Raw genomic sequence first — 24,597 nt, forward strand, 5'->3', positions numbered from 1 at the left:
GAACTGCCCGGCGGGAAAGGGCCTGGGGGGGCGGCTGGATGTGACCCGCAGGGTGCCCAGGTGGCCAAGGCCAACAGCACCCTGGCTGGTAGCCGAAACAGCGTGGCCAGCAGGAGCAGGGCAGTGACCGTCCCTCGGTGCTGGTGCGGCCGCCCCTCGAGCCCTGGGGGCAGGTTTGGGCCCCGCAGGGCAGGGGGGGCACTGGGGGGCTGGAGCGTGTCCAGCGCCGGGCAGGGGCTGGGGTGGGGGCACAAGGCTGATGGGGGTGGCGGGGGGAGCCGGGGGGCTTCAGCCTGGAGAAAAGGAGGCTCAGGGGGAACCTTCTCGCTCTCCACAACTACCTGAAAAGGGGGGTGCAGCGAGGTGGGGGTCGGTCTCTTCTCCCAAGGAACAAGCGACAGGACAAGAGGAAACAGCTTCAGGTTGTGCCAGGGGAGGTTTAGTTGGGTACTGGGAAAAATGTCTTCACTGACAGGGCTGTCCAGCACTGGGACAGGAGCCCAGGGAGGCGGTGGAGTCACCATCCCTGGAGGGATTTAAAAAAACCTGGATAGATGTGGTGCCTGGGGACATGGTTTAGGGTGGACTTGGCTGTCCTGGTTTAAGGGTTGAACTCAATGATCTTAAAGGTCTTTTTGAACCTAAATGATTCTGTGATTCTATGCTATTGCCCAAGGATTTTCAGTCCTCTCCTTGGTCATGCCCCTGAGCCAGTGCTGGGCCACACTGAGATGCCATTTAGTGCAACCACCTGCAAGGGCTTCGTCTCACTGCATGGGGCTCCGTGGCAGTGGGGCTGGAGGTCTGGGGCTGCCATCTCCAGAGTCCCTCTCTTCCCAGAGCCCACGGTGCTGCTTGGCGTCAGACCAGGTCAAAGCCTTCAGCTGGAGCTGACAGAACCCAGGCTGGGTGGTCCAGAAATGCCCTCCCCCCTCAGGGCTGTGCCCTTCTCAGGCCACTCCAGCCCACACAACCCCCCTGCCCAGGTTCTGTCCATGCTCCAGCCCCGGTGACTGGCCTGGATATTCCAGGCTGGCCAAGGAGTGCCATGAATGACTAGCTCAGGGGCCAGGACTGCAGGAAAACTGCACGGCTCTGCCTGTGCCAGCTGCGCATCCATGCCAGGGATGCCAGCAGAGTCAGGGCAGGCTCTGGTTACCCCCTACCCTCTCCTCAAACCCCTGGCTCTGCCCCTGCCCAACCGGGCAACCAAAGGGCATCTCTGGGCTAGCGGTGCAGCAGAGCAAGGCACCGCACAGAAGCAGCACATTGCTGTAAATCCAGCCGCTACTAGAGGGCAGAGCGAGCCAGGCGAGCCAGGTTTTGTAGCTGTGCAAGGAGCTGAGATGTGGGAAACCGTGTTTGCTTCCCCTTTCCCCTTCCACTGAGGCATGTGGGGGAAGGGGGAGAACTTCAGCAGCGCGAGGGATGATCTGTGACATGGTTTGAGGTTTGGAGTGGGATGACTCACGCTTTGATTTTTTTTTTTTTTTTTTTTTTTTCAGAGTGCTCCAGGGCTGGATTAACCCGTATTGGTAAGGAAGGCACTGCGGTAAGCAAGGTGGAGAAAGTGGGGTTCTCCCTGTTCTCCAGCACATCAAGCTCCTGTACCCCCAGCACTGCTGCGACCGCTCCCAGTCCTCGGCAAGGAGAGAAAACAGGAACATCAAGAAAAGAAAATAACAGAAAACATCCTGTATGGTGGTGGTATCCCGAAAGGGACAGCTGCTACCTTCTGCTAACCCGCTAGGCTGGACCTAGGGGTCTGGCCCAAGGCTGTGTCCCATCCCAGTGCCCGTCTCTTTCACAGGCAGCAGCATAAGGGCAGCTTTAACGTGCTTAGGCAGGTTTGCAGCCTGCGCCAGCCCCGGCCACTGCACCCTCACACCAACCCACCCGTGGGTGCCCTGGGGACCTCCCTCCGCTGGCCAGGGCAGCTTGGCCACTCAGGCTGGCTGCTTCGGATTCAGCCTGGGCTTCCTTGGCTGGCTGTGCTGTCCCCATGCTGGTGCATGAGCTGGTGCTACCCAAGGTGTTTTCATCTCAAAAAATGAAATAAAAGTTTTCCCTGACCCTCACAGAGGCAGAAGCGCAGCCAGTCAGGGTGAGACAGGCTGATGCTCTTTCCAGGACCGACACTACCTTGTCACAGGGACAGGGATTTGGACGACTTGCCTTTGGCCGGGGGGGTGTGAGCAGCCCCTCTGCCATAGCCCACTGCATCCAAGGTGAGCTGCCACCCCTGCCTGCCACCGTCCGTCATACCCAGCCCTTGCTTGGAGCAGCTCCGGGGCTCTTTGTGCTGCCAGAGCCGGCAGGAGCAAGTCAGCACGTCATGAAGCTGCAGACTGCAAAGAGAAAATCTGATGGGTGTCACAACCACTTTGGGCCTCAGCCCCAGGAGCCCCCGGTCCATCTCCTGTACCACCTGGGCGAGCGTGCTCACAGCTTGGAGAGCATGGGCAAACGAGCAGGCAGGTTGCCCGGGGTGGCCCATGCAGCTTGGCCATCTGGTTGCCACACTGCAGGGATGGGCAGGGAAAGGCAGTGTGCCAGGGAGCCAGGGAGCATCGGCTTTGCTGCTGTGTGTGGGGACCTCTGCTGTCTCACCGCAGCCTCAGAGGGTGGCCAGGCCATGGGTGAGGGGACATTTTGGCAGATGGTCTGTTGACGGGAGGTCCTTGCATATCTTCTCTGCCTCTTTCCGAACTCCACAGGTTAGGAAGTCCTTTTCCTGTGCCTTTTCCAGTGCTGTGGGAGGGGATGCTTTGTGCCTGGTGTCCCTGCCATTGCCAGGGGTGCTGCAGTGTGGTTCGGGCAGGGGGCAGACAGGCAGCAGCACCCTCAGCCCAGGGCCAGCCTTTGCCCAGGCTCTTCCCAGCTCTGTGCACAGCAGGTGTGGGGGTTTTAGCCAAGATTTTTTTTTCCTGTCCCACTTGTAGGCTGGGTTTTAGACCAGTTGTGCCCTCCTGCTCGAGCTCAGCTGCATGAACCAGCCACACTGATGCTTCTCTGCTCCCAGCGCTGCTCACCCTGGAGATGTTTGCACTGGCTTTGCTCTGAGCCATGGGGCAGGAGCAGGCAGCCCTCCTGGCCAAGCAGCTCGAAGAGATGCTTCAGGCTTGCCACGAACAGCATGGGGCCAGCCCCGTGCAGTGCTGGAGGTGGGATGTGGCCCCCTGCTTCCAAACCGAGGAGCTGAGGGAATTCACTCTGTCCCTAGATAAATCATGCAATTATCTGTTACCACCACTAATTAAGGAACCACGGGAACAACTTATCCTGCAGGCACAACCAAAAATTTCTCTGCTAGTGATGCCCTGAACATCTTGAGGTTTTAACATACTTGAGGTCAATGATGGCTCCCGCATTGGAGACACCAGGGACAAGTAGGCACGCACCAGCACAGCAGCACTGAGGTAAGCACCCAGCCAAAAACCCTGCGACTCCAACCCTCCACCCCGCTCAGCTCAGCAAGCCAAGCCCCGTGCATCTGGAATCGGATACCAGGAGGCTGCCAAAACCTGGCTGCTCTTTGGTTTGGGTTGCAGACCCTCAGCCGGCGCAGGAGGAGGTGCCGGGTGCCATGCTGCTACTGCCGCACGTGCTCACCTACTGCACAGGCTGCTGCAAGGGGTGAGGTAATCCTGGGTAATTCCTGACTTCCCTGGAAATGCCTCCAGGCCACGATGATTATCGCTGTAATTAGCCTCTCTGATTTTTCTTGGTGTTCTATAAAATATTAATTTACAGCTGGATCCTTGCCTCCTTTGTGTGCCGGCTTGAGCTCTTCCCATCAGCAGAGCACCTCTGGCACCTCTTGCCAAGGTCCTGTGGGGTTACACGGAAGAGCCGGGCGGCTGCTGGTGGCTGGGTGGTGGTTGGGGTTGGTGGCTGTGGCCAGCAGCTTCCACTTCCCACAGCAACACGTTCTTGTAGCTCCTGTTTCAAAGGAAATATGCAAAACCAGTAAAACACTCACAAAAATGCCCTTCACACCTCTTCATCTGGACAGTGAAGGTGAGCAGGCAGCTAAACCACTCCAGAAGCCCTTTAATACAACATGCATCCACCCTGTTGCTCTGTTTGGGCCAGAAATAGGATTTTTGCTCAACTGCATGGTAAAGCAGGTGGGGCAGCAGCTGTGGCTGAACCAGACCACATTCCCCACCCAGCCTGCAGCTGCTGGAGTGAACATGGTGCTCTGATTTCCACTATTCAAATGAAGCCAAACATGGGGCTCAAAGGTGCCCTGAAAATCCACTGCTCACACCAGCACTTTTAAGTTGCCTCATTTTTCAGCCAAACAAAGTAGCATCAACTTCAATCTTGCTAACAAGGTGGAAAATGCCATTTCTAGTATTTTGATTCCAAACATTGGGAAGGTGAGGCAGAGAGAGGATGCCATGGCATGTGTTTTGCCTTGGCCAGGTATTAGGGGTGGCAGCCCTGCCAGTGTTGAGGTTGCTCTCCTTTGAAGGCAGCACTAGCTGCACTGCAGGTCCCGGTACTCTCGCTGCCTTCTCACCGTGACAAGCCTTGGGCTCTGAACTCTGTTGTTGCAGCATCCCTGCCAGTGGGTGACTGCTGCCGTGTCCCTTCAGGGTGCCCCTGTGTTGATTATGCCTCTGGAATAATCTATTTGTTGTCTTTGTGAGGCCAGACCTAACAGCTGTCTTAACTACGGCTGGAATCCAAAGGCAAAAGTGTTGCTAATGACGGGAAGGGTGTGTGCCCGGCGTGCCAGTGTCTCTGCTGGGAGCTGCTCACTACCCGAGCTGTTTTCCTGGTACTTTCGGTCAAGCAGCAGATGACGTCAGCGACATTTTGTCCTCATGATGGCCCTACGTGTCCCCGTCCTGCTGTGTAAAACCTACTGAAACAAAGCCAGGTTGCAAAGCCACTAGGATTTTGTATTCTCCTCCAAGGCCACGTCCCGCCGTTGACGCTTCCCAGGGTGTTTGCATAAGACATTTCCATTTGGTCACTCCTCCCCTTCTGCAAAACCAAACACATGCATTTTGTAGCTGCCAATCCCTTTGGCAGAGGCTCTGGCACCACATTTTGGAGACAAGCAACAAGCTGCTGACAGCCATGCTTTGCCCGAGCAACTGGAGGCCCATTGGCTGTGACACAAGGCGCTGCCTGCCAGCTTGCCAGGGTCATCGGATGTGGGTCCTGGAGAGCCTGGCTCAGCCGCAGCCCTCCGCCCACCCTTACCAAGCCAGCAGGCTGGGGGCTTTGAGGAAGGCTGTGCTGCAGATGCAGAAGGGTATTTTATCACAGTGCAACCAGGGAAGAGCAGCTTTATCTGTTTTTTCTCCCGGCATTTTGACCAGTTTGTGGTTAGAGCTGCATCTGGGCATGATGCTTCAGTCTTACACCAGTGAGCAGAGCCGCTTCTGCCTGATGCTGCCAGAGCTTTCCAGGCTGCAGCTCCCTCCCGGCTGAAGCCTCCACCAGCTTGCCCGGCCCAGCCCTTTAACCCCAGCCTTCATCCAGCCCCCACCCCATGATTTTATCCCCTGCCTCACTGGTGTTCAGTCCAGCCCAGAAAGCTGCAGGGATGCCTGACACAGCCAGTGACAGCAAACGCTCTGTCAAGACGCCATGCGGCCAGCGTCCAGGAGAGATGCTGCTCGGTAGGGTTTGTGGGTTTAATATCAACCCTGCTGCTTCCCACTCCACAAGAACCTTCTGCAGCTCCGGAGGGGTGAAGCCTCCGTGAGATGGTGTATGCTATGGCCAGGGGCTCTCCCACCTCTCTCTCTGCTACTTTTAACCCAGCTCCAGCTCTGCTGCTGTGGGGAATCAGCATTTTGGGAGGCAGCTGCCCTGCGCACAGCCCGGGGTAGCCCACCCCCCTTTCCCTCTCAGACCGCAGGGGCTTAACCAAATAAAATCAGCCGGCCAGCAACCTCAGCCGGCCCTGTGGCGGAACAGCGCTGCGGCTCCCCGTGTCGACAGAGGGCAGTGGAAGACGCTCCCAGCCCGCCGGAGCCTCCCGGCCACGCTGCGGCGGTGGGGATCCGGGGAGGAGCCTGCCGGGGAGGAAGGGCAGTGCAGGCGCAGTTCCTCCGCCGGGGGGGCGGCCTCAGCCCGGCACCGCCGCCGGGTGCCCAGCGGGCGGGGGGGTCTGGGCGGCTCGATCCGAGCGGGAGGGCGGGTGGAGAGGGCGCATCTCCCACCAGCTGCCCCCAGCCCGGGTCCCGCCATGGCGCACGCAGGCTGCCGGGAGCCGGAGAGCCCCGCTCCGCATCCCTGGGGCGGGAGGCGGCGGCGGCGACGGGGTAGTCCCGGAGCTGGCGGGGACCTGCGGGCAGGGGCAGGGCGGCGGGCCGAGGGGAGGTCCGATGTCCCCTGGGGGCTGCGCCAGGCTGGCGACTGCAGCAGCGGGCAAGCGCCTTCCACCGCGCAGCCCGCTCGGTGCCGCTGTGCGGCGGTGGGAGAGGCGGGAGCGGGGGCTGCCCGCGCCCCCCCCGCCGGCTCCGCGCCCCCCCGCCGGCTCCGCACCCTCCCCGCCGGCTCCGCACCCTGCCTGCGCCCCCCCGCCGGCTCCGCACCCTGCCCGCCGCCGCGCCAGGCGCTGATAATTAATATCCCTGGAGGTAAAGAAAGAGCAGCGTGAGGTTGGGATGTATTATTTTACCCTGATAGGAATCTGACACCGACACAGCCATTAGGGTAAAGAAAGAATAATAACTTAGACTTGGCATATATGAAAGTGGAAATACCTTCAGCGTGTGAAAAGACAGGCTTTAATATATTGGTGGGTTTGTAATTATTTACTGAAAGAGGAGAAAAGGCAGCGCTTACTGCAGAAGGAGACAGAGGCGCGGGAGTGGCTTCCCGCCGGCTTCGCATGGCCACCGCTAGCCGGGCCGGGCTCCAGCGCCGGGGTGGCCAGGGGTGACCGGGGCCCGGGGGACACCTCGCGGCTGGCATCGAGCCACAGCGTCCCCGCCCCGCCACCCCGCATTGCGAGGCTGCCGGGGCTCGGAGCTGCTGTCCCCCAAAACGCTCTCGGGGACCTGCCGGGCCAGGGGATGCCGGCGAGCCCTGAATCCCACCGGCAGGCGGTGGCATCGCCCCCCTGGCGGCGCTGGGCTCTGCCGCCCGCCCTGCTCGCTGCCGCCGCTTCGCGCACCGGGGCGGCGGGGAGCCGCAGCGTCACCCCGCCGCGGCCGTCGAGGGCCCCCCTGGCCGGCGGGCAGCTTCGTCCCGCGGGATGCTCCGGCAGCCGGGCCGAGGGGGGGCCGGGGCTCTCCCGCGCCGGGGGGACGGCCGGTGGCTCCGGCGGCGCGGCGGGGGCGGTGCTGGCGGCGGCCCGCCCCGGGGCTGCGCCCGCCGCGGGATGCGGCGGCGGCGGGGCGGCGCGGCGGCCCGACGGGCGATGCGGGGCAGCGGCCGGGCCCGGGGCCGCCTCTGAGCCCCGCGGGCGGGCGGCGAGCGCGGTCGACGTCGGGGAAGCGCCGCCCGCAGCGCGCCGGGCCCCGGGGGGGTGGGGAGCGGCGGGCGGCCCCCGCCGCAGGTAGGGACCGGGGGGCCGAGCGGCGCGATGGAGGAGGAGGAGGAGGATGGAGGCGGCGGAGGGGAGGCGGGGAGTGAGGCTGCGGCAGGAGGGGGCGGGCGGGGGGGGCCGGCCGGGGGGGGCGGCGGGCATGTGGGACCGGCTGCGGGGCAGTCGGGCGGCGGGCGGCGGCCGGAGCGCGGCCGCGATGGCGCAGCGCGGCGAGAAGGGGCCGCCGGCGGCGGGCGAGGGCGAGCCGCGGGCCGGGGCCGGCGCCGGGGCCGGGGCCGAGCGGGTGCCGAGCGGGGCCGCCGCGCCCTTCCAGCCCCCCGAGGGCGGCTTCGGCTGGGTGGTGGTCTTCGCCGCCGCCTGGTGCAACGGCTCCATCTTCGGCATCCACAACTCCTTCGGGATCCTCTACATGATGCTGCAGAACGACCTGGGCGAGGGGGAGAAGGACCCCGCGCTGGAGTTCAAAACAGGTACGGGCTCCCCGGCCCCTTCCCGGCCCGGGCGGGGCCGGCGAGGGGGCCCGGGCGGCCGCTCGGGGCTCGCACAGGCGGGGCGGGCAGCCCGGGTCGGGGCGGCGGGGCCGGGGCCGGGGCCGGGGCGGCTTTACTGCCCGAGCGCTCCCGGAGGCGGCAGGGCTGCGAGCTCCTTCTGGGATGCGTTCGGCCGCGATCGCTCCCAGCCCCCGCCATCCTTGTAGCCGTGGCTATATTTATCTCCAACAGCATCATGTGTTTCTAAGCTCTTATGTACTCAATTAAAAGTAATTCATCTGAAAAGCACGCCCTTAGCTTCTCCTGCCTGGTGTGTTGTGGAGTGAGGAGAGCAGCGTTGGTGAATCAGCTGGTGTGTGCGAGCCACCCCCTGTATTTTTTATTATTATTATTGGTATCTTGTTAGGGGGGGGTGCTTTCGAGCTCTGGGTTTGCCTGCCGTATCTGCCGGCTCGCACTCGGGGGTGGCTGCAGGAGAGCATCTGCCTCACCGACACGCTTCTTCCGAGTTGTACGGCAGTGGGAAAGCTACGTGGGGCAGGTCTGGCAGCGCTGCCGGCACGCTCGCACCCAGGCCAGCCAGGGTCTCCAGTGGCTAACCTCCCTTAATAGCAAGACCCACAAAGTGCACCGGGCTGTGTGTTTTGGTAGGACCTACAGGCTCAAGACCATGTAGTGTTGACACGGAGAAAAAGGATGTTTTTCGCTGCAAAGACCCCCCCTGTTTAAGTAGGCTTGGCAGGGGGGCATCAGCCTGCCAGGGTGGTGGCCCCGGTGGGTCCCTGACAGATGCTGGCATCGTGAGGCTCAGCCTTGTCCCACTTCTTGTATCCTCCCAGAGAAGATCATGCCCATTGTCGCGATGGACACCCATGGCCCGCCTTGCTTTTATCGGGCAGGTAGAGAGGCAAGCACTTGGTGTTGAGGGAACCTGCTCGTGGTGGTGTCCTGACCCGGGGTGGGACGTGGACAGCGGTCAGAAGCCAGAGTGGGAGTGTTGCAGAGAGAGGCCGTGCTGCAGGGTGTGTGAGGACCTTCAGGTCTTATTTTGGGGACCAGTGTTGCCTGCATTCCCTCCGTTCAGCTGTCTCATGACTGGTGATCACGACGATGAGTGCACCGGGATGAAATGCATTGCCGGAGAAACGGTGTGATCATGTAATTATGGGCAGTAACGGAGTGCCGCAGAGAGCTGCGGACGTGTGGCCGGTTGTAATTAGGGTGATTGATGGGCTGTAGGAGTGTGCAGTGTGATCCCCAGGAAGCTCATCACGTAGCTCTTGGTTTCCTGCTCCCTGTGATTGTATCTAGAAAGCCTAAGGCAGAGCTCTAAAGGTAGAAGCGTTAACAAAAGAAATTAAATACTGCAAGTTCTGGTGGTTTAAAGGCTCTGTGCCCAAGACGGAGGTTGCAGGAGTCAGCATCTGCCTCTTGCTCCTGCGATCTATTTATTTATGGCTATGACCGCACAGAGACCTCGAAAAAGAAAGGTGTGTGGGTGTGCGAGGTGAACCCGGGCTCAGTAATTAAATTGCCTGGGTGACGAATATATGCATTTTGGTCTGGGTGCTTAATGAAGAGAGGCCGTTCATAACCCCTGCACTGTGTGACACGCCAGCGGAGTGCTGCCTCTGTGCTCAGAGGTTGCGGTGCAGGGGCTCGGGCAGCGGAGGGGAGAGGTGGGGGTGATGGAGCCCATCTGCAGCAGGGAGCGCGGTACCTCGGGGGTTGCAGCTGCACCGTCTGGGGCCAAGGACAGCGAGGTGCGGTGTGGGGCCCCCCTCCAGCCCTTCCTTGCTTCCACCCCTCCCCACTCAGCGTTGCATAATTTCCCCACGGTGCTCGTTTGCGTGCAAACATAATCAGGAAAATATTATAGCTCCTTTCCAAGCGCTAAGTGATACGGCCTTCCTGAAAAGACCGGCGCTGTCTGTTTGTCCTCCAACACTGGTCTGCTCCTGCCAGCTGCAAGCAACAGCCGGGCCCCGGCCCCCCCCCCTTGTTCCCCATCAAGCAGGAGCAGGTCAGGGGAACAAGGACCCACTCCCTGCTCCAACCAGCATGCGGCCATGGGGACATCGCTTAGCCTTTTGGCTCTGCTCTTAAATCTCCGCTCCATTCTCGGGAAGGTGGGTTTATACCAAAGAGGGGGTTTGGAGGCAAGATGGGGAGTAATGCTGTAAGGCGGTCAGGCATCCCTTTAAAAATAGGGTTATGTTTATGCTAAAGCAGGTACTAGTCTGCACTAAACAATAGCCGCCCCAGCACATGGCTATAATTATCAAGGTTTATTTCTTGTTTGCATTGGTCACGTTTTCTCGCGTTTGATCTTGAGAAACGCAGGATCCGCGGAGTTCAGATTTGGGGTCAGGCTTTGAAAACAAACCCTCTCTCAACAATGCATTGAATGCATAGGCTCCTTTGTTTAAAGAAATATACTGCGCTGCGTATGTCAACAAGCAGCACCGGGCTGAGGCGGGCTGGCTGCTGGGACCACCGCGTGCCCCTGCACGGTGGGACGCCAGAGCTGGGACTTTTACAAGGCACATTCTGTGCTTTGGGGTTTGTTTTCTTTCGGGGGGAGTGGAGGGCTGGGGGGAATGCTGAGACTGGAATAAAAAAAAAACCAAAAAAACCCATGTGAGCACTTAGCCAGGAAAAGAAATACTGGTCTCCTCTGCTGGAGAGGTGTTGAGTGATGCTTGAAAGTGTTTGCTGGGAGATGAATGGTGGTGTTTCCCTCTGGTTGTGCAAGGCTCATTCCGGTGACAAGGGAGCCATGGGACACGGCCGCTCCAATGCCAGTCCTGCCAGGTGCAGGCTGACACTGAGCCAAGGGACGAATGAACCATCCTGGCACGTTCATCTTCCCCAGCTCCAAAAGCCAATTTGAGTGGCAGAACAGTCCTGGTAAGCATTAACTGGGCCTTGACCCTCTTAAATCGATGACTGCTCTGCCGCTGCTTGGACACGCTCCCAACCTCGGGAGAGGTGAGTACAAGGGGAGCCTGGGCCAAGCCAGGGCTCTGCCCTCAGCCGAGCAGGTCCCACTTGCACCCAGGGCACCCCAGGGTCCCGGTGAGGGGCCCCACCTGCCCGGGGACTGCCAGGAGGGCAGCACTTCCTAGTGCATCTTGTTCCTTCAAATGCATCCTTGGTGCTGTGCTTGGACATCTGGCAAGCACTGGCAGGGCAGCCTGGAGAGGCATATTGATTTAAAAAAAAATGTTTATCTATCTGTTTCTTCTCCCCTCCTCTGCTTTGTGTCAATATCCCAGCTATAGATTAACTCTCTTTGCTTAATATTTAATGTTTCGGTTGCTGGAATTAGGAGCTGCAAGCACTTGGAGGGATGGCCTCAGGAGCTGGTCTGGTTTGGCTGCAGCTCCTCTGAGTGTGTCCATGTGTCCAGCAGCGTCCTCTGGTCTGTGTGCAGGAGCCTGGGGAACCGGTGCCCCGTTTTAGCCAAGTCACAGGAGCTGGGGAGCAGAGGCTGCTGGAGCGCCCTGTGCCCGGGGAAGCCGGGTTGGTGCATGGACTGTAGCCCTTGGCTTATTGTACCTCTTTGTGGCCACAAGGCCAGGGCATAGCTGGTGTCAGTCACCTTTATGCCTGAATTCCCATCTGTTCCAGTGGAGAATTTCTTTGTGACCAGTGATTTCACATCCTTAGGATGGGTGAGCTTAGATGGACAAGGGTGTTTTTACACTAGCATCGTAATGAAGGCTTGGTGGGAAAGAGGGAGTTTGTTTCTTGGAGAGAATAAAGTGTTTCAGTGCTGATAGTGATAGATGGGGAGGAGAAGCCACGGGCTCCTCTCTGGGCCAAAGAAGAGTCCCAGGGTGGGTGAGCATGGCTGGAGCACTAGGCGCTGAGAAGGGAAACCCCAAAGAGAGTGTAAATCACAAGAGGTGATTCTTGGAAATGGTCCCAACTAAATTTCAGCGGTACTCCATGGCCCTAGTGAGACCAAACAGGGGCAGCTGCCATGAAACTGCACTTTATTTAGCCTGCTGTGATAAAAGACATCTACCCTAGGTGCTAGGTTTCGGCTTTGGGGAAAGTGAGGGCACCCTCACTGACACTCTTAAATACAAATTATGATCCGGTGATAGGTCTGAGATGGGTATCTGATGGGTATCATCACCCAGTGCTGGTGCTTGGGATGCTTCCATCTCCTAAAGGTGGTACGGTGATTGTCACCTTCTCACCCAAATCTGCAGGATTTGAGATTTTATTTATTGCCAGGGAGCTGCACTGGCCCCATTTCACAGATGCATTGGCCGAGGGCGCTGTGGACCTTCCTGGGTGCTTCCCTACATCCATCCAGGCTTCCAGCCCTGCTCCACATTTCCTAACCCCACAGAGGCATGCGCTGTCATGAGCAATAGTTATGTAGCCCAGACGAGGATGTAAATCCAGCAAAAAGAGCCCCCCCAAAAGCCTTTTATCACCCAGCCCTGTTGGCTGGGGAGTGCAAAGGGCACTGTGGAGCTTTCCCAGCTTTACTGGGAGTGTCATGCAGTGGGATGCCAGTGTGCCAGTGTGCCAGTGCTGGGCTTTCCCAGCTCAGCTTCTACCTTGTTTGGAGCTGGAGCTTGTGATTGCACGGAAACAGGGGCAAATTTCTGAGGAACTGGGTTTTTGTCGCTTGAACTGAGTGCAAGGTGCCATGTGAGATAAAGCAGCCTGAAAAGCAAACAAAACACAGCCATGTCGTTAAACCTGGTTCTTGGGGCTGTGGGAGTGATTAAGGTTATTAGGAGGCCGGAGTGCTGTTTCTAAGGGAGGGTCTTGTTTTTAAAGACTGCAGGGGTCCTCTCAACCAGCACGCTTGACATTTTAGTGGTTTTTAATTTATCTTCAAGTGTCCTCTACCAGCCAGCCAAGGAGATGCTCCAATCTTGGTTGTATTTCTCGGTGGCCATCATCCTCAAGTGGTGGTATCTCCCGTGATCTTGCTGCAGTATATGAAGAAGTGGTGCATGGGGTTGTGCCCTTGGTTTGGGTTTTTATTTTATTTTTTTCGTCCTTTCAGTTACAAGAAAACAAACAAAACCACCCCACCTTGCGGGGATTTGCTCGTAGTTTAAACTAAGGTGCTGGGTTTCAGCTCCATTGTTGAGACTGGGAGGAGGAGGAGGGATTGGAGGGCAAAGGGGGTGGATGCTGCAGCGTGCAGAGCCGGGATGGATGCGGAAGCGTGGGGTGAGACACAGTGTGGTGCAACGCCGCAGGGCTGGGGGGATTAGCAACAAAGGAGCAGTTTCATTTTCCCTTTTTGGGGGAAATCCAGGAGTTTGACAAGTCACCCTTTAATCCCCTTAAAAACCATCAGCAGCTGGAAGCTGATCATCAGCTGGGACGGTTGACGTCCAGCACCTTAAAATAGACCTGACCCATCAGGTTGGGTGAAACCCCGTAGCCGGGAGGCACCGCTGACCTTGCTGGCAGTGCCCGTTGGGCCGGCTGCACATAGCTCGTGCAGGCGTTGTCACCTGTCTCCTGTCCCCGGGGCAGCTCCGCTGGCTCCCTCCCTCCTTATCCCACATGTTACAGACACATCCATTCACAGGGCACATCCAGCTTGTGGAGCGGCACCGTCGGGCACCCCATCCCACCGTGTACCAGGCGAGTGGTGGAAGAAGCCATCTTCCCAAGAGTCTGGTGGTGTGATGGAGACCACCAGGCTGGTGGATGCGGAGCCAGGGCTGACGGATTCCCTGTAGGGTTTGTAGGACTGTTTGGGGAAGGAGGAATAATCGGGTTTTCCACCATCCCAAGGCTGGTTTTGTATCCTGCAGTGCGATTCCTGCTGGGGGCATGGGTGGTGGTAAACAAGGTCCGCTCCTGCCCTGCTGACAGGGAGCTAATCCCAGTGGGATGGTGGCACTGGTAGCCGCTGTGACTGGGGCCATTCGGATCAGTCAGCACTGTCTCAATATAGGGCCTGGGTAACCTTTTGCTTTTTTATCCTGGTGACTCCTTGGGACCTCTGCCAAAGCAGCGTGGTGCGCGTGCCAGCCGTGGAGTGACAGTGCAACTGGGTGAAGCGATGCGCAGCCTGATGGGAACCTCAGTGGTGCTTGGCTCAGTGCCATGGGCGCTTGCTCTCACCCCCCTCCACGTGAGCTCCCAAAACAGCCCCCCCGCCCCTTGTTGGAAACAGCTGAGGCTTCACCCTGGCTCCGTAATTGGGGTTTTTCCCACTTTTGGCCGGCGTCCAGGTGCTGTAGGGAATTTTCTGGCACGTCACCAAATACCTTAGCTTCCCCTGCTCACTTTTTTTGGGATGATGACCCCTCAGGGGTTCCCTACAAGGCGGGCAGAGCATGGAGGAGGATGCCAGCACTTCCCAACCAGAACAGTGGCCATGCACCCACCCTTGCAGCCAGTGGTTTCCCTGGGGAATTGCTTTTTCCAGCTTTCCGCAACCATGAGCCCGTGTGTCCACGGCGTTGCCATACCTGCTCTGGCAATGAGGGGTGGGAGAACTGGGTACCCCCCATACGCCAATATGACACACATGCAGAAATGCTGCTGCACCCGTTATGGCAGGGATTTGCTGGGGTTTGCCTTCCTCTTCTTGAAGGATTGATTATTCCCTGTTGCAAGGGAAGGAGATGCTGCCTGTTGGCATTCATCCCTGTGGAAGAATGCCCGGTGGAGAGGTGTGTGCCAGGCTGGGCATCACCCGGGGGCCCAGCCCAGCTCCCGCACCGGGGCGTTGCCCGTGCCTGCCGTGGGCACTGGAGAGCTCGGTTCACTCCGGGCTCTTTCCGTTCATCCACCCCGAGACAGTTGGGGCGGTTGCAAAACCCACATGACGTGTGCTGGGAATTGCTGCAACACGCTCGCAGGCGTGAGCCATTCCAGTCTCTCCCAGGCACCTTGTACAACAGGTCCTGCCAGCTGCCGGCGCAGGCAGGATGCGGGGCTGCCTGCAGCACCCTGCCTGCACCACTGCCTGCACTGCTGCCTGTACCGCTGTCTGCACCGCTGCCTGCTGGTGGCACTGACCGCAGGCAGCAAAGCTCCTGCCCCTGCCTCATCCTCTGTCGAACAGAGCCGGCGGGGCAGTGATGCAGCTGTGGTGTGGAGGATGGCACAGCCCTGGGTTGCATTAACACATTTTCAGGCTTTTTTTTCCCCTCTTGCCCTTTTATTTGTAGAACCCTAAAAAATTACCTGATGCAAGAGCCCCCACCCTCAGCACATCCCTTGAGAGACAGAGCAGGGTGAAGCATGGGGAAAAGCCCTCAGGAGTAGCTGCCAGGTCGCAGCCCCATGCCGGTGACAGTTGCTTTGCTGGGACTCATCTTGGGCATGACTGGCAGCTGTGCCGTGCCACCCACTGCCCTCCATGTGAGGAGCAGCTCCGGGTGCTCCGAGCCACCTCCTGGACTCGCTGGCACTGGCAAGAGGACAGAGGTGGCATGCTGGCAAGCTCAGCCCCATCATCCCTTGGCTCTGCACACCCCAGGGGAACTCCAGCCTGGAGGTATCCGTCCCTTCGTCCCTGCATCCCACAGGGCATAGGCAGGGGAGCATGGTACCACACCGCTGTAGCACAAGATCCCGGTGCCGTGTCCCCGTGCAGGCACCTCAGTACGAGATGGAAATGGTATTTTGGGGCTGTCGGTGCTGGCAGCGTGGCTTTGGGAGCATCTGCTCTGCAAAACCCGATGGTGGAGGAGGCAAGCTCACCGGACCCTGTTTCTCCCCATCTTTGGGGCATTTTTTGGCTCTGGGTTTGGATTTAGCCGCCTGGTGATGGTTTTTCGCTTGCTGTCCCTGGTGCAGAGCAGGAGCAGGGCTGGCAGCTGGCCTTGCCGGGGTGGGAAGCTCCGTGTGCTGCTGGAGCGGCATGGGTGCTCGCTGCGTGGGCTGACTTGTTGGGGTTCGCCCCAGGCACACAGCCGGGCCCTCCTCAGGGAGGAGAAACAACCCTCCCGCAGTGCCTGCAGCAAAGGAACCTGCTTTGAGCACCCACCCGTTACCCTGTCCCCAGGGACCAGCTGGGACAGGGACCCCCGGGGCACACAGCCCCCCCAGCCTTGCCCAGCGGCATCCCCAAAAGCCCCTTTCTTGGCCATCTCGCGTCAGGCACCAAAACGAAGCTTTTGTTTGCAGCTCTTGGCCTTAATCTGTACGCCTGCAGATCCTGTGCGTAAAAGGGAGATGAAATCCTTCCCTCTTGGGGGGATGTTGCGTGAGCGGGTGTTGGTGCTTGCCAAGGAGTCAGGCGTTTCGGCCGGAGGGTTTGTACAAACCCCGCGTGAAGCAGTGGGAGCTCGCTTAATAAAGCTGGAGCCCGCCGAGGTGGAAATCAAATCTAATGGCAGCTCCTCAAGTGAGGGTTGTGCCTCCTGTGCACTGTCTGAATCGGGTCTGGTGGAAAAAAAATCATCTGTGATTAAAGATTGACGGTAATTACATAATGGGTATGCACCAGATGATGCCCAGACAAGCTCCTTCCTGGGATTTCCCAACTTTTGGAGTGTTTAACTTTGCAATCATCCTAAAGTGCTTCTACCATGGGGGGGGGGGGGGTAATTATTGATATTACGGCAGCACCCGGTGCAGTTGCACAAGGCTCAGCAGCAGCACCGTGGCTGCTGGAGCCAGGTTTGTGGGCAAGCTTGCACCTTCTGATAGCCGGGGTGGCTCTGGAGCATGGTCAGGTGCTAGCGAGGGATCTCCCCATTCCATACCCAGCATTGCAACAGCAGAAAAGAAAAAAAAAAAAAAATAAAGAGAGGAAAGCTGCTTTTTGGGTCTGTCGGTGAAGCGAGCAGGGCAGCTGGGGCCATGTGCTTACTCTGTGACCAGCTGATGACGAAGAGGCAACGTCAGGATGTTCTTGATGGCAGGCCAGCTATTAATCCATGTATTTTAGCAAAAAACCCAGTTTATTTCTTAAGGTTTGTGTAAGCAATGGAAGCGGGGAGCACTGGGGGTGGGGGGAGCTTGTCTGGGATTAAACTCGCCTGAAAGCCAAGCACGCCAAGCTCGCGAGCCCGGGGAGAGCTTAATTAAAGTCAAAGGAGAAGCGTTTCCAAGAAAATAATACGGGGTATTTAAACGGGATATTTTTGTTCTGGGCCCAGAATGTCTCCTTTCCCTCTTCGGTGTCAGCTTTAATAAAACAAAATGAGATCTCCAAGAAAAACAAATTGGAGCTCTTAAAAGGCGCTGCGGAGATAAAAATCAGTAACACTGTTGCTGGTAACACCTTGGGTTATTAAAACGGAAAGAATGCTAACGATGCGATTTGCATCGGCCTTTCTTGTGGCTGCCCCCGGCGGGAGCCTGCTCGCCCTGGGAGGGGGACATGGGCACCCCTCACCGTGGCCTCTGGGCTGGGGTGGGAGCGCAGGGAGCGGGCGGCTTCTCTGGTCCGGCAGATTGGGGCATAGCTGGGAGGTGGTCGTGCGGGGAGGATTTTGGAGGGCTTCATGTTCCTTTCCTAAGGCTGGTGAATAGCGCTGTGCTGAAAACTCGCAGGTCAGGAGTGGCGCTGAGGTAAAATATGAAAAAGCTTGAAAAAATGGCAAGAATCAGGATTGAGGGGACACCAAACTTAAAAAAGGAAATTAAATCAGGGCTGATCTTGTTGGAAAGGATGCCATAGCCCAGCGAGCTCTTTCAGAGGTGACGAATATGGAGCAAGAGAAGATGGCCTCAAGTTGTGCCAGGGGAAGTTTATGCTGGGTATTAGGGAAAATTTCTTGACCGAAAGGGTTGTCCAGCACTGGGACAGGAGCCCAGGGATGTGGTGGAGTCACCATCCCTGGAGGGATTTAAAAGACGTGTAGATGTGGCACCTGGGGTTTAGTGGTGGCCTTGGCAGTGCTGGGTTAATGGTTGGACTTGCTGATCTTAAAGGTCTTTTCCAACCTAAATTGATTCCATGAAAATACCAAGCTGGACTTATTATGGCCTGAGGACTGCTGGGTGCGGCTTTGTTCGGCACGCTGAGCCAGCGGGCTGGGGAACAAGGGTCAAGTCCTCTAAAACCAGTGCCCCGAGCTGGCTGGTACAGCTCAGCGTGCCACATCCCATACCGAAGGGCTGCTCTCCAGTGCCCAGGCTGCCGGCAGGCTCTCCCAGCTGCACGGCCGCAGGGTGCTCCCCGGGATGCTGAAGCAGGGATGTGGGAGGGCTGGGGAGCAGCTGATGACGTAGTTTTGCACTTTGGTCCCTCAACTGTCTGCTTCTACCTTCCTGCAGGCAGAGTGGGTTAAAAGCTGCTCCTTTTTCCTATGGGCTTCCATGCTGGCCAGAGCTGGCTGTCTCCTGGTTGGAAGCTGGCAGATGCCTCCAGTGCCTTCCTGGGATGCCACCTGTGTCTGCGGGGATGGGACTGGTGCGCAGGCATGAGGGTGATGCTGCTGACCCAGCTTCGGGGTGAGGAAGCTGGTGCTGCCAAGGGGTCCTCTCTGCCCGTCTGTCTGCCAAGCAGGAAGATGCTTTTGTACACGGTGGCTTTAAAATGCCTGGCATGATGCTGTCTGCCCCGTAAACCCAGCCTGGGATGGGGGTGCAGAGGCCAGCTCCTGCCTCCCTGCCCTGCCTAACCCCATCAGATAAGGCAATTACAGTTTATCACTTAATTGGAGAGTATAATAATACCAGAGTGTTATTGAGATAGGACGTTGCCAAGGGATGAATATCAGTGGTGTTGCGTTCTTGGGTTTTTTTCTTTTCTTTTTTCAAAATAAACTCAGTGGGGCCTTGGCGCTGCTGGAGGTGTGAGGTCTTCACAGGGCTCCTCTTGCCCTTACCCCACCGCGGCCCCTGCCTGCGGGGAAATTCAACTTCAAATAAAAGCCATACCGACCGCCCCGGTGCCAGGGAAGCTTGCCCACAGTTGGTGAGAAACCAGCCTGTGAGGGGAAAGGGGGAGGACTCACAGGGATGTTGTCGACCGCTTTCTGGATGGCTTTTCCTTTGCACCTTGGGCATGTGGTTTCCATCCCTTGCAGGTTTTTCCTGCCCTGCTTGGCAGTTGCAGGGTGCATGCTTGCCGCTGCACGTGGGCGTCGGGCTGATGCTGGGTGGCTGTGTGTCCTGGGGAGGGAGAGCGGGGTGTGCATCCGAAAAAGCCCTTGAACAAGGCTTTTGTGCTCTCGGTGTCATGCATGAAATGATCTACCAGTGCCCCTGCACTGAGATGGGCAAAGGAAAATTTCATATTTGGCAACATTCATATTGGCAATATCCATCTTGCCCAGCTTGCTGCGGCTGGTGTGGGAGAGGTGAGCGAGGTATCGGCCCTGATACCTGGAGCTCTGCTTGTCTCTGACCTGCAGGGTCCTGGTGTTCCACTGTCCCCACAGAACCCTGTGGCCATCAAAGTGGCTACATGCTGCTGGCATCGGGATTTGAGGCGTTTCCCTGCCCAGACTGGCCTGGCTGGAGATTTTCTCCCTGAAAATGGGGATTTTCTAGATCCATATTGGTGTAGGGTGAGTTTCTTGCTAAGGACTGAAATTTTGCCATGTTTGCCCTGACATCTGCAGGGTGGGGTGATAAAACCTCAGGATGTCTGGGGACAAGGGATGGAGCCACAGCCTTTCAGCTGGGAGAGCCTGGCCCTTGCAATCTTCATTTTGGGAGAGGGCCTTTGTTAGGGGAGATCCATGTAAAATCAAATATGTTGCCCAAAGCTAAGAAATCACGGCAATTTTTTTATTATTTTTTTTTTAAGCTGTTAAACTCTGCCCTGCTTCAGTTCATCAACCAAAGCCTGAACCAAACAGCCCGGAGTGGAGGTACTTCAGGTCCTGATTTGACCTCTGCTACTGGCTGTTAACCCTCGCTCGCCCATCCCAAGCTACACGCCGAGATAAGATTTCTCTGGATTTCAGAGCCTGTTTCCCTCCCTTGGGGCAGCATCCCTCTGAGCCCAGGTTTCCCAGTCACCCCGTTTTCAGTCCCCCCAGACCCCATTTGTGCCCCACTAGCCTCATCAAGCAAAACAGGCCACAGAAAAAAAGCAGAAAGCATTTTTTACAGCAGGGTGGCGGAGAGTTTTTCTGCCCAGTGAAGGCGATTGCTTAGACTTTTATTGCAGGGTAAAGAGGCATGGAGGAAAATAACACCAAACCAAAAAGCTGTTGGGAGGATGATGCCAGGCAGAGCAGCACAAAAAGCAACGTCTTTGAGGGTTTTAATGTTTCTCCTGCTTCCAAAGCAGGAATTAGCTGTTGCAAAATATCAGGCATTGCTGGGTGATGTTGGCCCCCTGGCCACACGCCGACACTTTTTGCAGCAGATAGCTCTTTCTTTTATCACACAGCTGTGCCGGGGCAAAGCTCAGGCTTTGTCTGAGCATTTGAATTCGGGAGGATGATGAAGAGCAGACAAAGCAGGATGCCGGGGCTGGTGTGCAAGCAGCAGGTTGTTGGCTGGTTTCCCCATTAGTCAGGGCTGGTGACGAGTCAATCTCCTTTTCCATTTTCTTATGAATGAATCAGTTTTGGCTCAGCCCGATGGTCAGACTGGTTAAGCGAGAAGCAGCTGGTATTAGTCTCATTAGCAATGGAGACAGAAGCAAGCCTCTCCCTGGCTCTGCAAATGCCGCGTGATCCCCAGCCCACAGCCACTGCCTCAGTGCCCGGCAGGACTGGCAGCAGTGTGGGAGACCCCAAACCCCAGCTGACGGGGGTCTGGCTTCTTCATCACCCCATTCCCTTACACCTCTGTGCCCCTCCCGGTTCCTCGACACACTGAAGCTTCATGGCCAGGTCGAACCTAGTCGTGCATGCCAACAGGGATCTGCATCCCGTGCCTTCTGCTGTCCTAGTGCATCTCTCCTTGGCCAGTGCCACAGCACAGATCTTTTTCTGGGGGGAAATATTGGCTTCAGGGTGCCTGTGATTGCTGCTGAGCTGCAGCTGGGGAGCACAGCTCGGCTGCATTTACCGTTCCAGTTCCAAGGCAGCCACAGCTCAGAGTTGGTCCTTGGCCAACAGAAAGGGCTTGACATCTTGCTGTGACTTTGGCTGTAGCAGTTGGGATTTGGGAACCCTTCCTGCCCAGGGCAGGGGCCTGGGGAAGGGATGTGCAGGCAGCAGCGAGCTGCAGCCTGCCTCTGCTCAGCCCCATGGTGCAGATTTACCCCAGTGTCACCGCTCTTCCCGTCATTGCTGGCCCATGGCACAGACACTTGGCCCCGTGGTGGCACTCGACACCTCTGCCCCGCTCTGCCCAGCCACTTTGCCACTGCCATGTGCGTGTACCAGCTCGTTGCAGCCAAGCCAGGCTTTGGAAGGGAGAGCCCCGTGTTGGGGTCATTGCAGAGATTGAGCAATCTGATGGTGCTTCGGCAAAGGGACCATCCCCAGTGCTGTCACAGAGCAGCTGATGGCTGGTGTCCTCCAGCAGACTTCCACGGTCTGGTGCTGGGGCAAGTGGTGGGGTTAGATCCACACTGTGCTCGGGGCTTTGCATCCCAGGGCTGTCTGTGGTCCCTCACATCCCTCCTTACCCCCAAATCCTGGGCAGCTTCAGCTCTATGCCACTGGAACTGCTTGGCCCCTGCTTTTCCCTTTGCCCCTGGGCAAGGATGGATTTCATGGGAGAAATGAGCTCAGACGCCTGAAAACAGCCTGGGGACTGCAGCGTGTTACCTACAGAAATCCCACACCTGGCACCTGTGGAAACAGTAATTTTGATTCCTGCCCCTATCCCAAAATGCAGTATTTCCATGGAGAGGAAGAGGAGGCTCCCTGGCCACGGGGGCAGGATGTATGGCTTTTAGATCTGAATTGCAGGAGAACCCAAACTTACCCTGTAACCGATAGAAACCATCATTAACCTGCCCTGTTATTTATTCTGATTGCAAAGCCCTTGATGCAGCAAAAAGGAAGGCATTTGTCCGGGGAAGCATATTAATGTTTTACTGGGCTTCAAAACACTTTGCTGCCGAGGCACTTTGTATGGTACGGGCTGTCCCCAGTTCCCCTCGGCCTCGTTAAACATTGCGCGGCTGTGAGGAAGGCTCGGTGTGGCTCTGCCCGCAGCCCTCGTGTGGGCTAAAGCCCTCAGGGGTTGCTTTTTTAATATATATGTATATGTGTGTGTATACACAGATGCACACAGGCGTGTATATATATGCACATGTAGGTATGTATGTGTGTGTATGTGTATTATGGATCCCCATTCAAGGTGTATTGGCAGGAGCTGGAGGGCTGGGGGCTGGGATGCTGATGGGAGATGCGGGGCTGGGTACCAACCTGCGCAGGAAACCCCGATGCCTCCTCCGTGGCTTTTCTCCTCCCGCCTGGAGCATCAAAGGGCAGGGCTGGCCCTTCCCGCACCGCGGGGCAGCTGCCAAAGCCACCCAGTGTCTGAAAAACTTTCAAATGAGAGCAGGTCAGCCAAAAGTAACAGCCCATTGGCAAAGGGGTATAACCTGTTTCTTGTTTGGGGGGGGTGGGGATTAAATAAAATAGAATAGCACTGTTCTTTAGTTTCCTTTAGCTATCGGATTTGCTTAATTACAGCATAGTCTATTTTCCCGAGATATCCAGTTGTTCTGAAATGTGTGCTTTAAGGTAAGGAAGCTCCAAGAGATTGAAATCACATGGATATTTTACCCCTCTTGTGGCCTCTGAATGTTTGGTTTAATGACGATACGCAAGTCTTGTGTCCTTTTGGGACTTTTTTTCCCCCACCGGTAGGCTTCAGGAGCACTATCCCAAGGTGTCAGTATCCCAGGGGAAACTCTCTGGCACTGGAGGAAGAAGTAATTGCCTGATGGCCACCAGGAGAAGAGCCCAGCTCTTCCATCATGGAGCCCTCTGGCCACCTAGATGTGGCTGGGGCAGCCCGAGATGCTGCCGTGGCTGCGTGCCCGCTCGAGAGCTCTGCTCAACCTGCTTCCAAACAGCTTTTCTTTGTTTATTTTGATTTTTGAAGATATGTGCTCAACAGAGGAGACTCCCCAGTGGATCCCCCACTGTGGTCAGTCATCACCTTGTGCTGTCCCTTGCACTGATGGGGGGGTTGGGGCTGGGGCTGAGCTTCGGGGCGGTGTAGTGGGAGAGCCCAGGTGAAGAGGCCATAGCAGGGAGGTGTTATCTCCTTTGTGAACAGAGCTCGAGGCAAAACAACTTCATTGTTGACTGGCACAGCCTGGAGAGGGGCCTCCCTTCGGAAAGCACCCGCAGCCGCTGCTGCCGCCTAGATTTTCCCTTTCATACTTCTAGCCCCGTGCAGAGTCTGGTATTGGGCGGACTTGTGTCTTCAGGGAAACTGGGGCCTTGTTGGGTGTAAGCAAATAGGTAACATAACTGAAATATTTTGGTAATATTTGGGTGGGCGGCTCTGCTCGGGTGCCAGAGGGGAGGCATCGCTACCTCCCCAGCGCTCTGCCTTTTGGGGTGCTTGCCCCAGGGGGGCTCAGGCTGAGGTTGCCACAGCATTTTTATCCCCTGGAGCCTGGGGGGTTCTGGGGGGTGGTTAGAGGCTGGGGGGTGGCTGGAGGGAGGATGCTGCCATGCAGCACCATGGCGGGGCAGAGCCAGCAGTGCCAGTGGTGCATGTGGCTGCCACTGGGAGAAACATGGGGGATGCTTTCTTCCAACCTCACTCATCCTCGGGGTGCCCCAGCCTTGGCCAATGGGTGCTTGGGAGATTTGACTCTTCCCACGCCATCCCCATCCCCACTCCCATCCCCCCAGAGGAAGGCTGCTGGCAGGTCCCTGCCCTGCTCCCCACAGCACATGCGCCCAGCCAGGGCACAGCTCTGCTCCCCGCTGCTTTCCAAAGCATCAAACAGCCTTCAGGGTTCACAAGATAGCGGGTGGCTGTGGGCGGTGGTGAGGACACCCCAACATGGGGCTGGGGTGATGCAGCCACTGGGGGTGGCAGGAGCCGTCCCTCCCCGCAGGGCTCCCCTGAGCTGGGTGTTTTGGGGAGCTGCCTATACAGGCTTGGGGTGCAATGTGACAAGAGCCAGGCACTGTATTGCACTGGAGAGGAGGGGAAGGGACAATTAATTATTAATCAGTCCCCAAGGGGGATGTGGGAAGGTGTCTGCACTGAGCACCACACACTGGGAAAGTGTTGGGCCGCCTGGGAGATGTGGCGGGGAGGTGGGGGGATGATGTGCAGTGCTGAAGCCTGGGCTGGGGTCATTCCTGCTAGAGGTGGGAAGGTGCATCACTGCCTTCAGCTCCCTGAAAAGTTGCAAAAAAAGGTCATAAAGCTATTCCCTCTGTCCAGCGAGGGACAGGTTGCAAAGTGATGCTTTGGAATTTTGCAGCAAGGAAGGTGTTGGCTGGGAGAAGTCCCTGGAGTGCAAGAAGATCAGCTCTGGTCTAGGGGAGGGTCGGGGATGCCCATCACCGGAGAGTTTGGAGAAAAGGCTGAGCAGAAGTCTGCCAAGGCTGGGAGGAGACCATAGATGCTCTGCAATGGCACCTATTTGTCTGAAGTGTGGTGGTTTAAGTGCCTGGGCCAGGTGAGACACTGTGGCCAGGGTTCCCGGGTTTGGTCTCAGGCACGCTGTGGTTCTCCCCTTAATGGTCAGGGCTGGTAAAGGGCTGGAAGTGTTTTTCGCTGGAGTATCCC

At 57.4% G+C, this 24,597-nt stretch overlaps 1 protein-coding gene across 1 annotated transcript in view; it reads left to right on the top strand.

Annotated features, from left to right (window-relative positions):
- Positions 1–7,661: 7,661 nt before the first annotated feature.
- Positions 7,662–24,597, top strand: part of SLC16A2 (solute carrier family 16 member 2) — a 36,060-nt gene continuing 19,124 nt past the window's right edge. Inside the window, exon 1 of the mRNA XM_040614409.1 lies at positions 7,662–7,992. Coding sequence (XP_040470343.1) covers positions 7,662–7,992 — 331 coding nt within the window. The remainder of the gene's footprint in view (positions 7,993–24,597) is intronic.

The sequence above is a fragment of the Falco naumanni genome, chromosome 14 (assembly GCF_017639655.2).
Source record: "Falco naumanni isolate bFalNau1 chromosome 14, bFalNau1.pat, whole genome shotgun sequence".
Lineage (NCBI taxonomy): Eukaryota > Metazoa > Chordata > Aves > Falconiformes > Falconidae > Falco > Falco naumanni.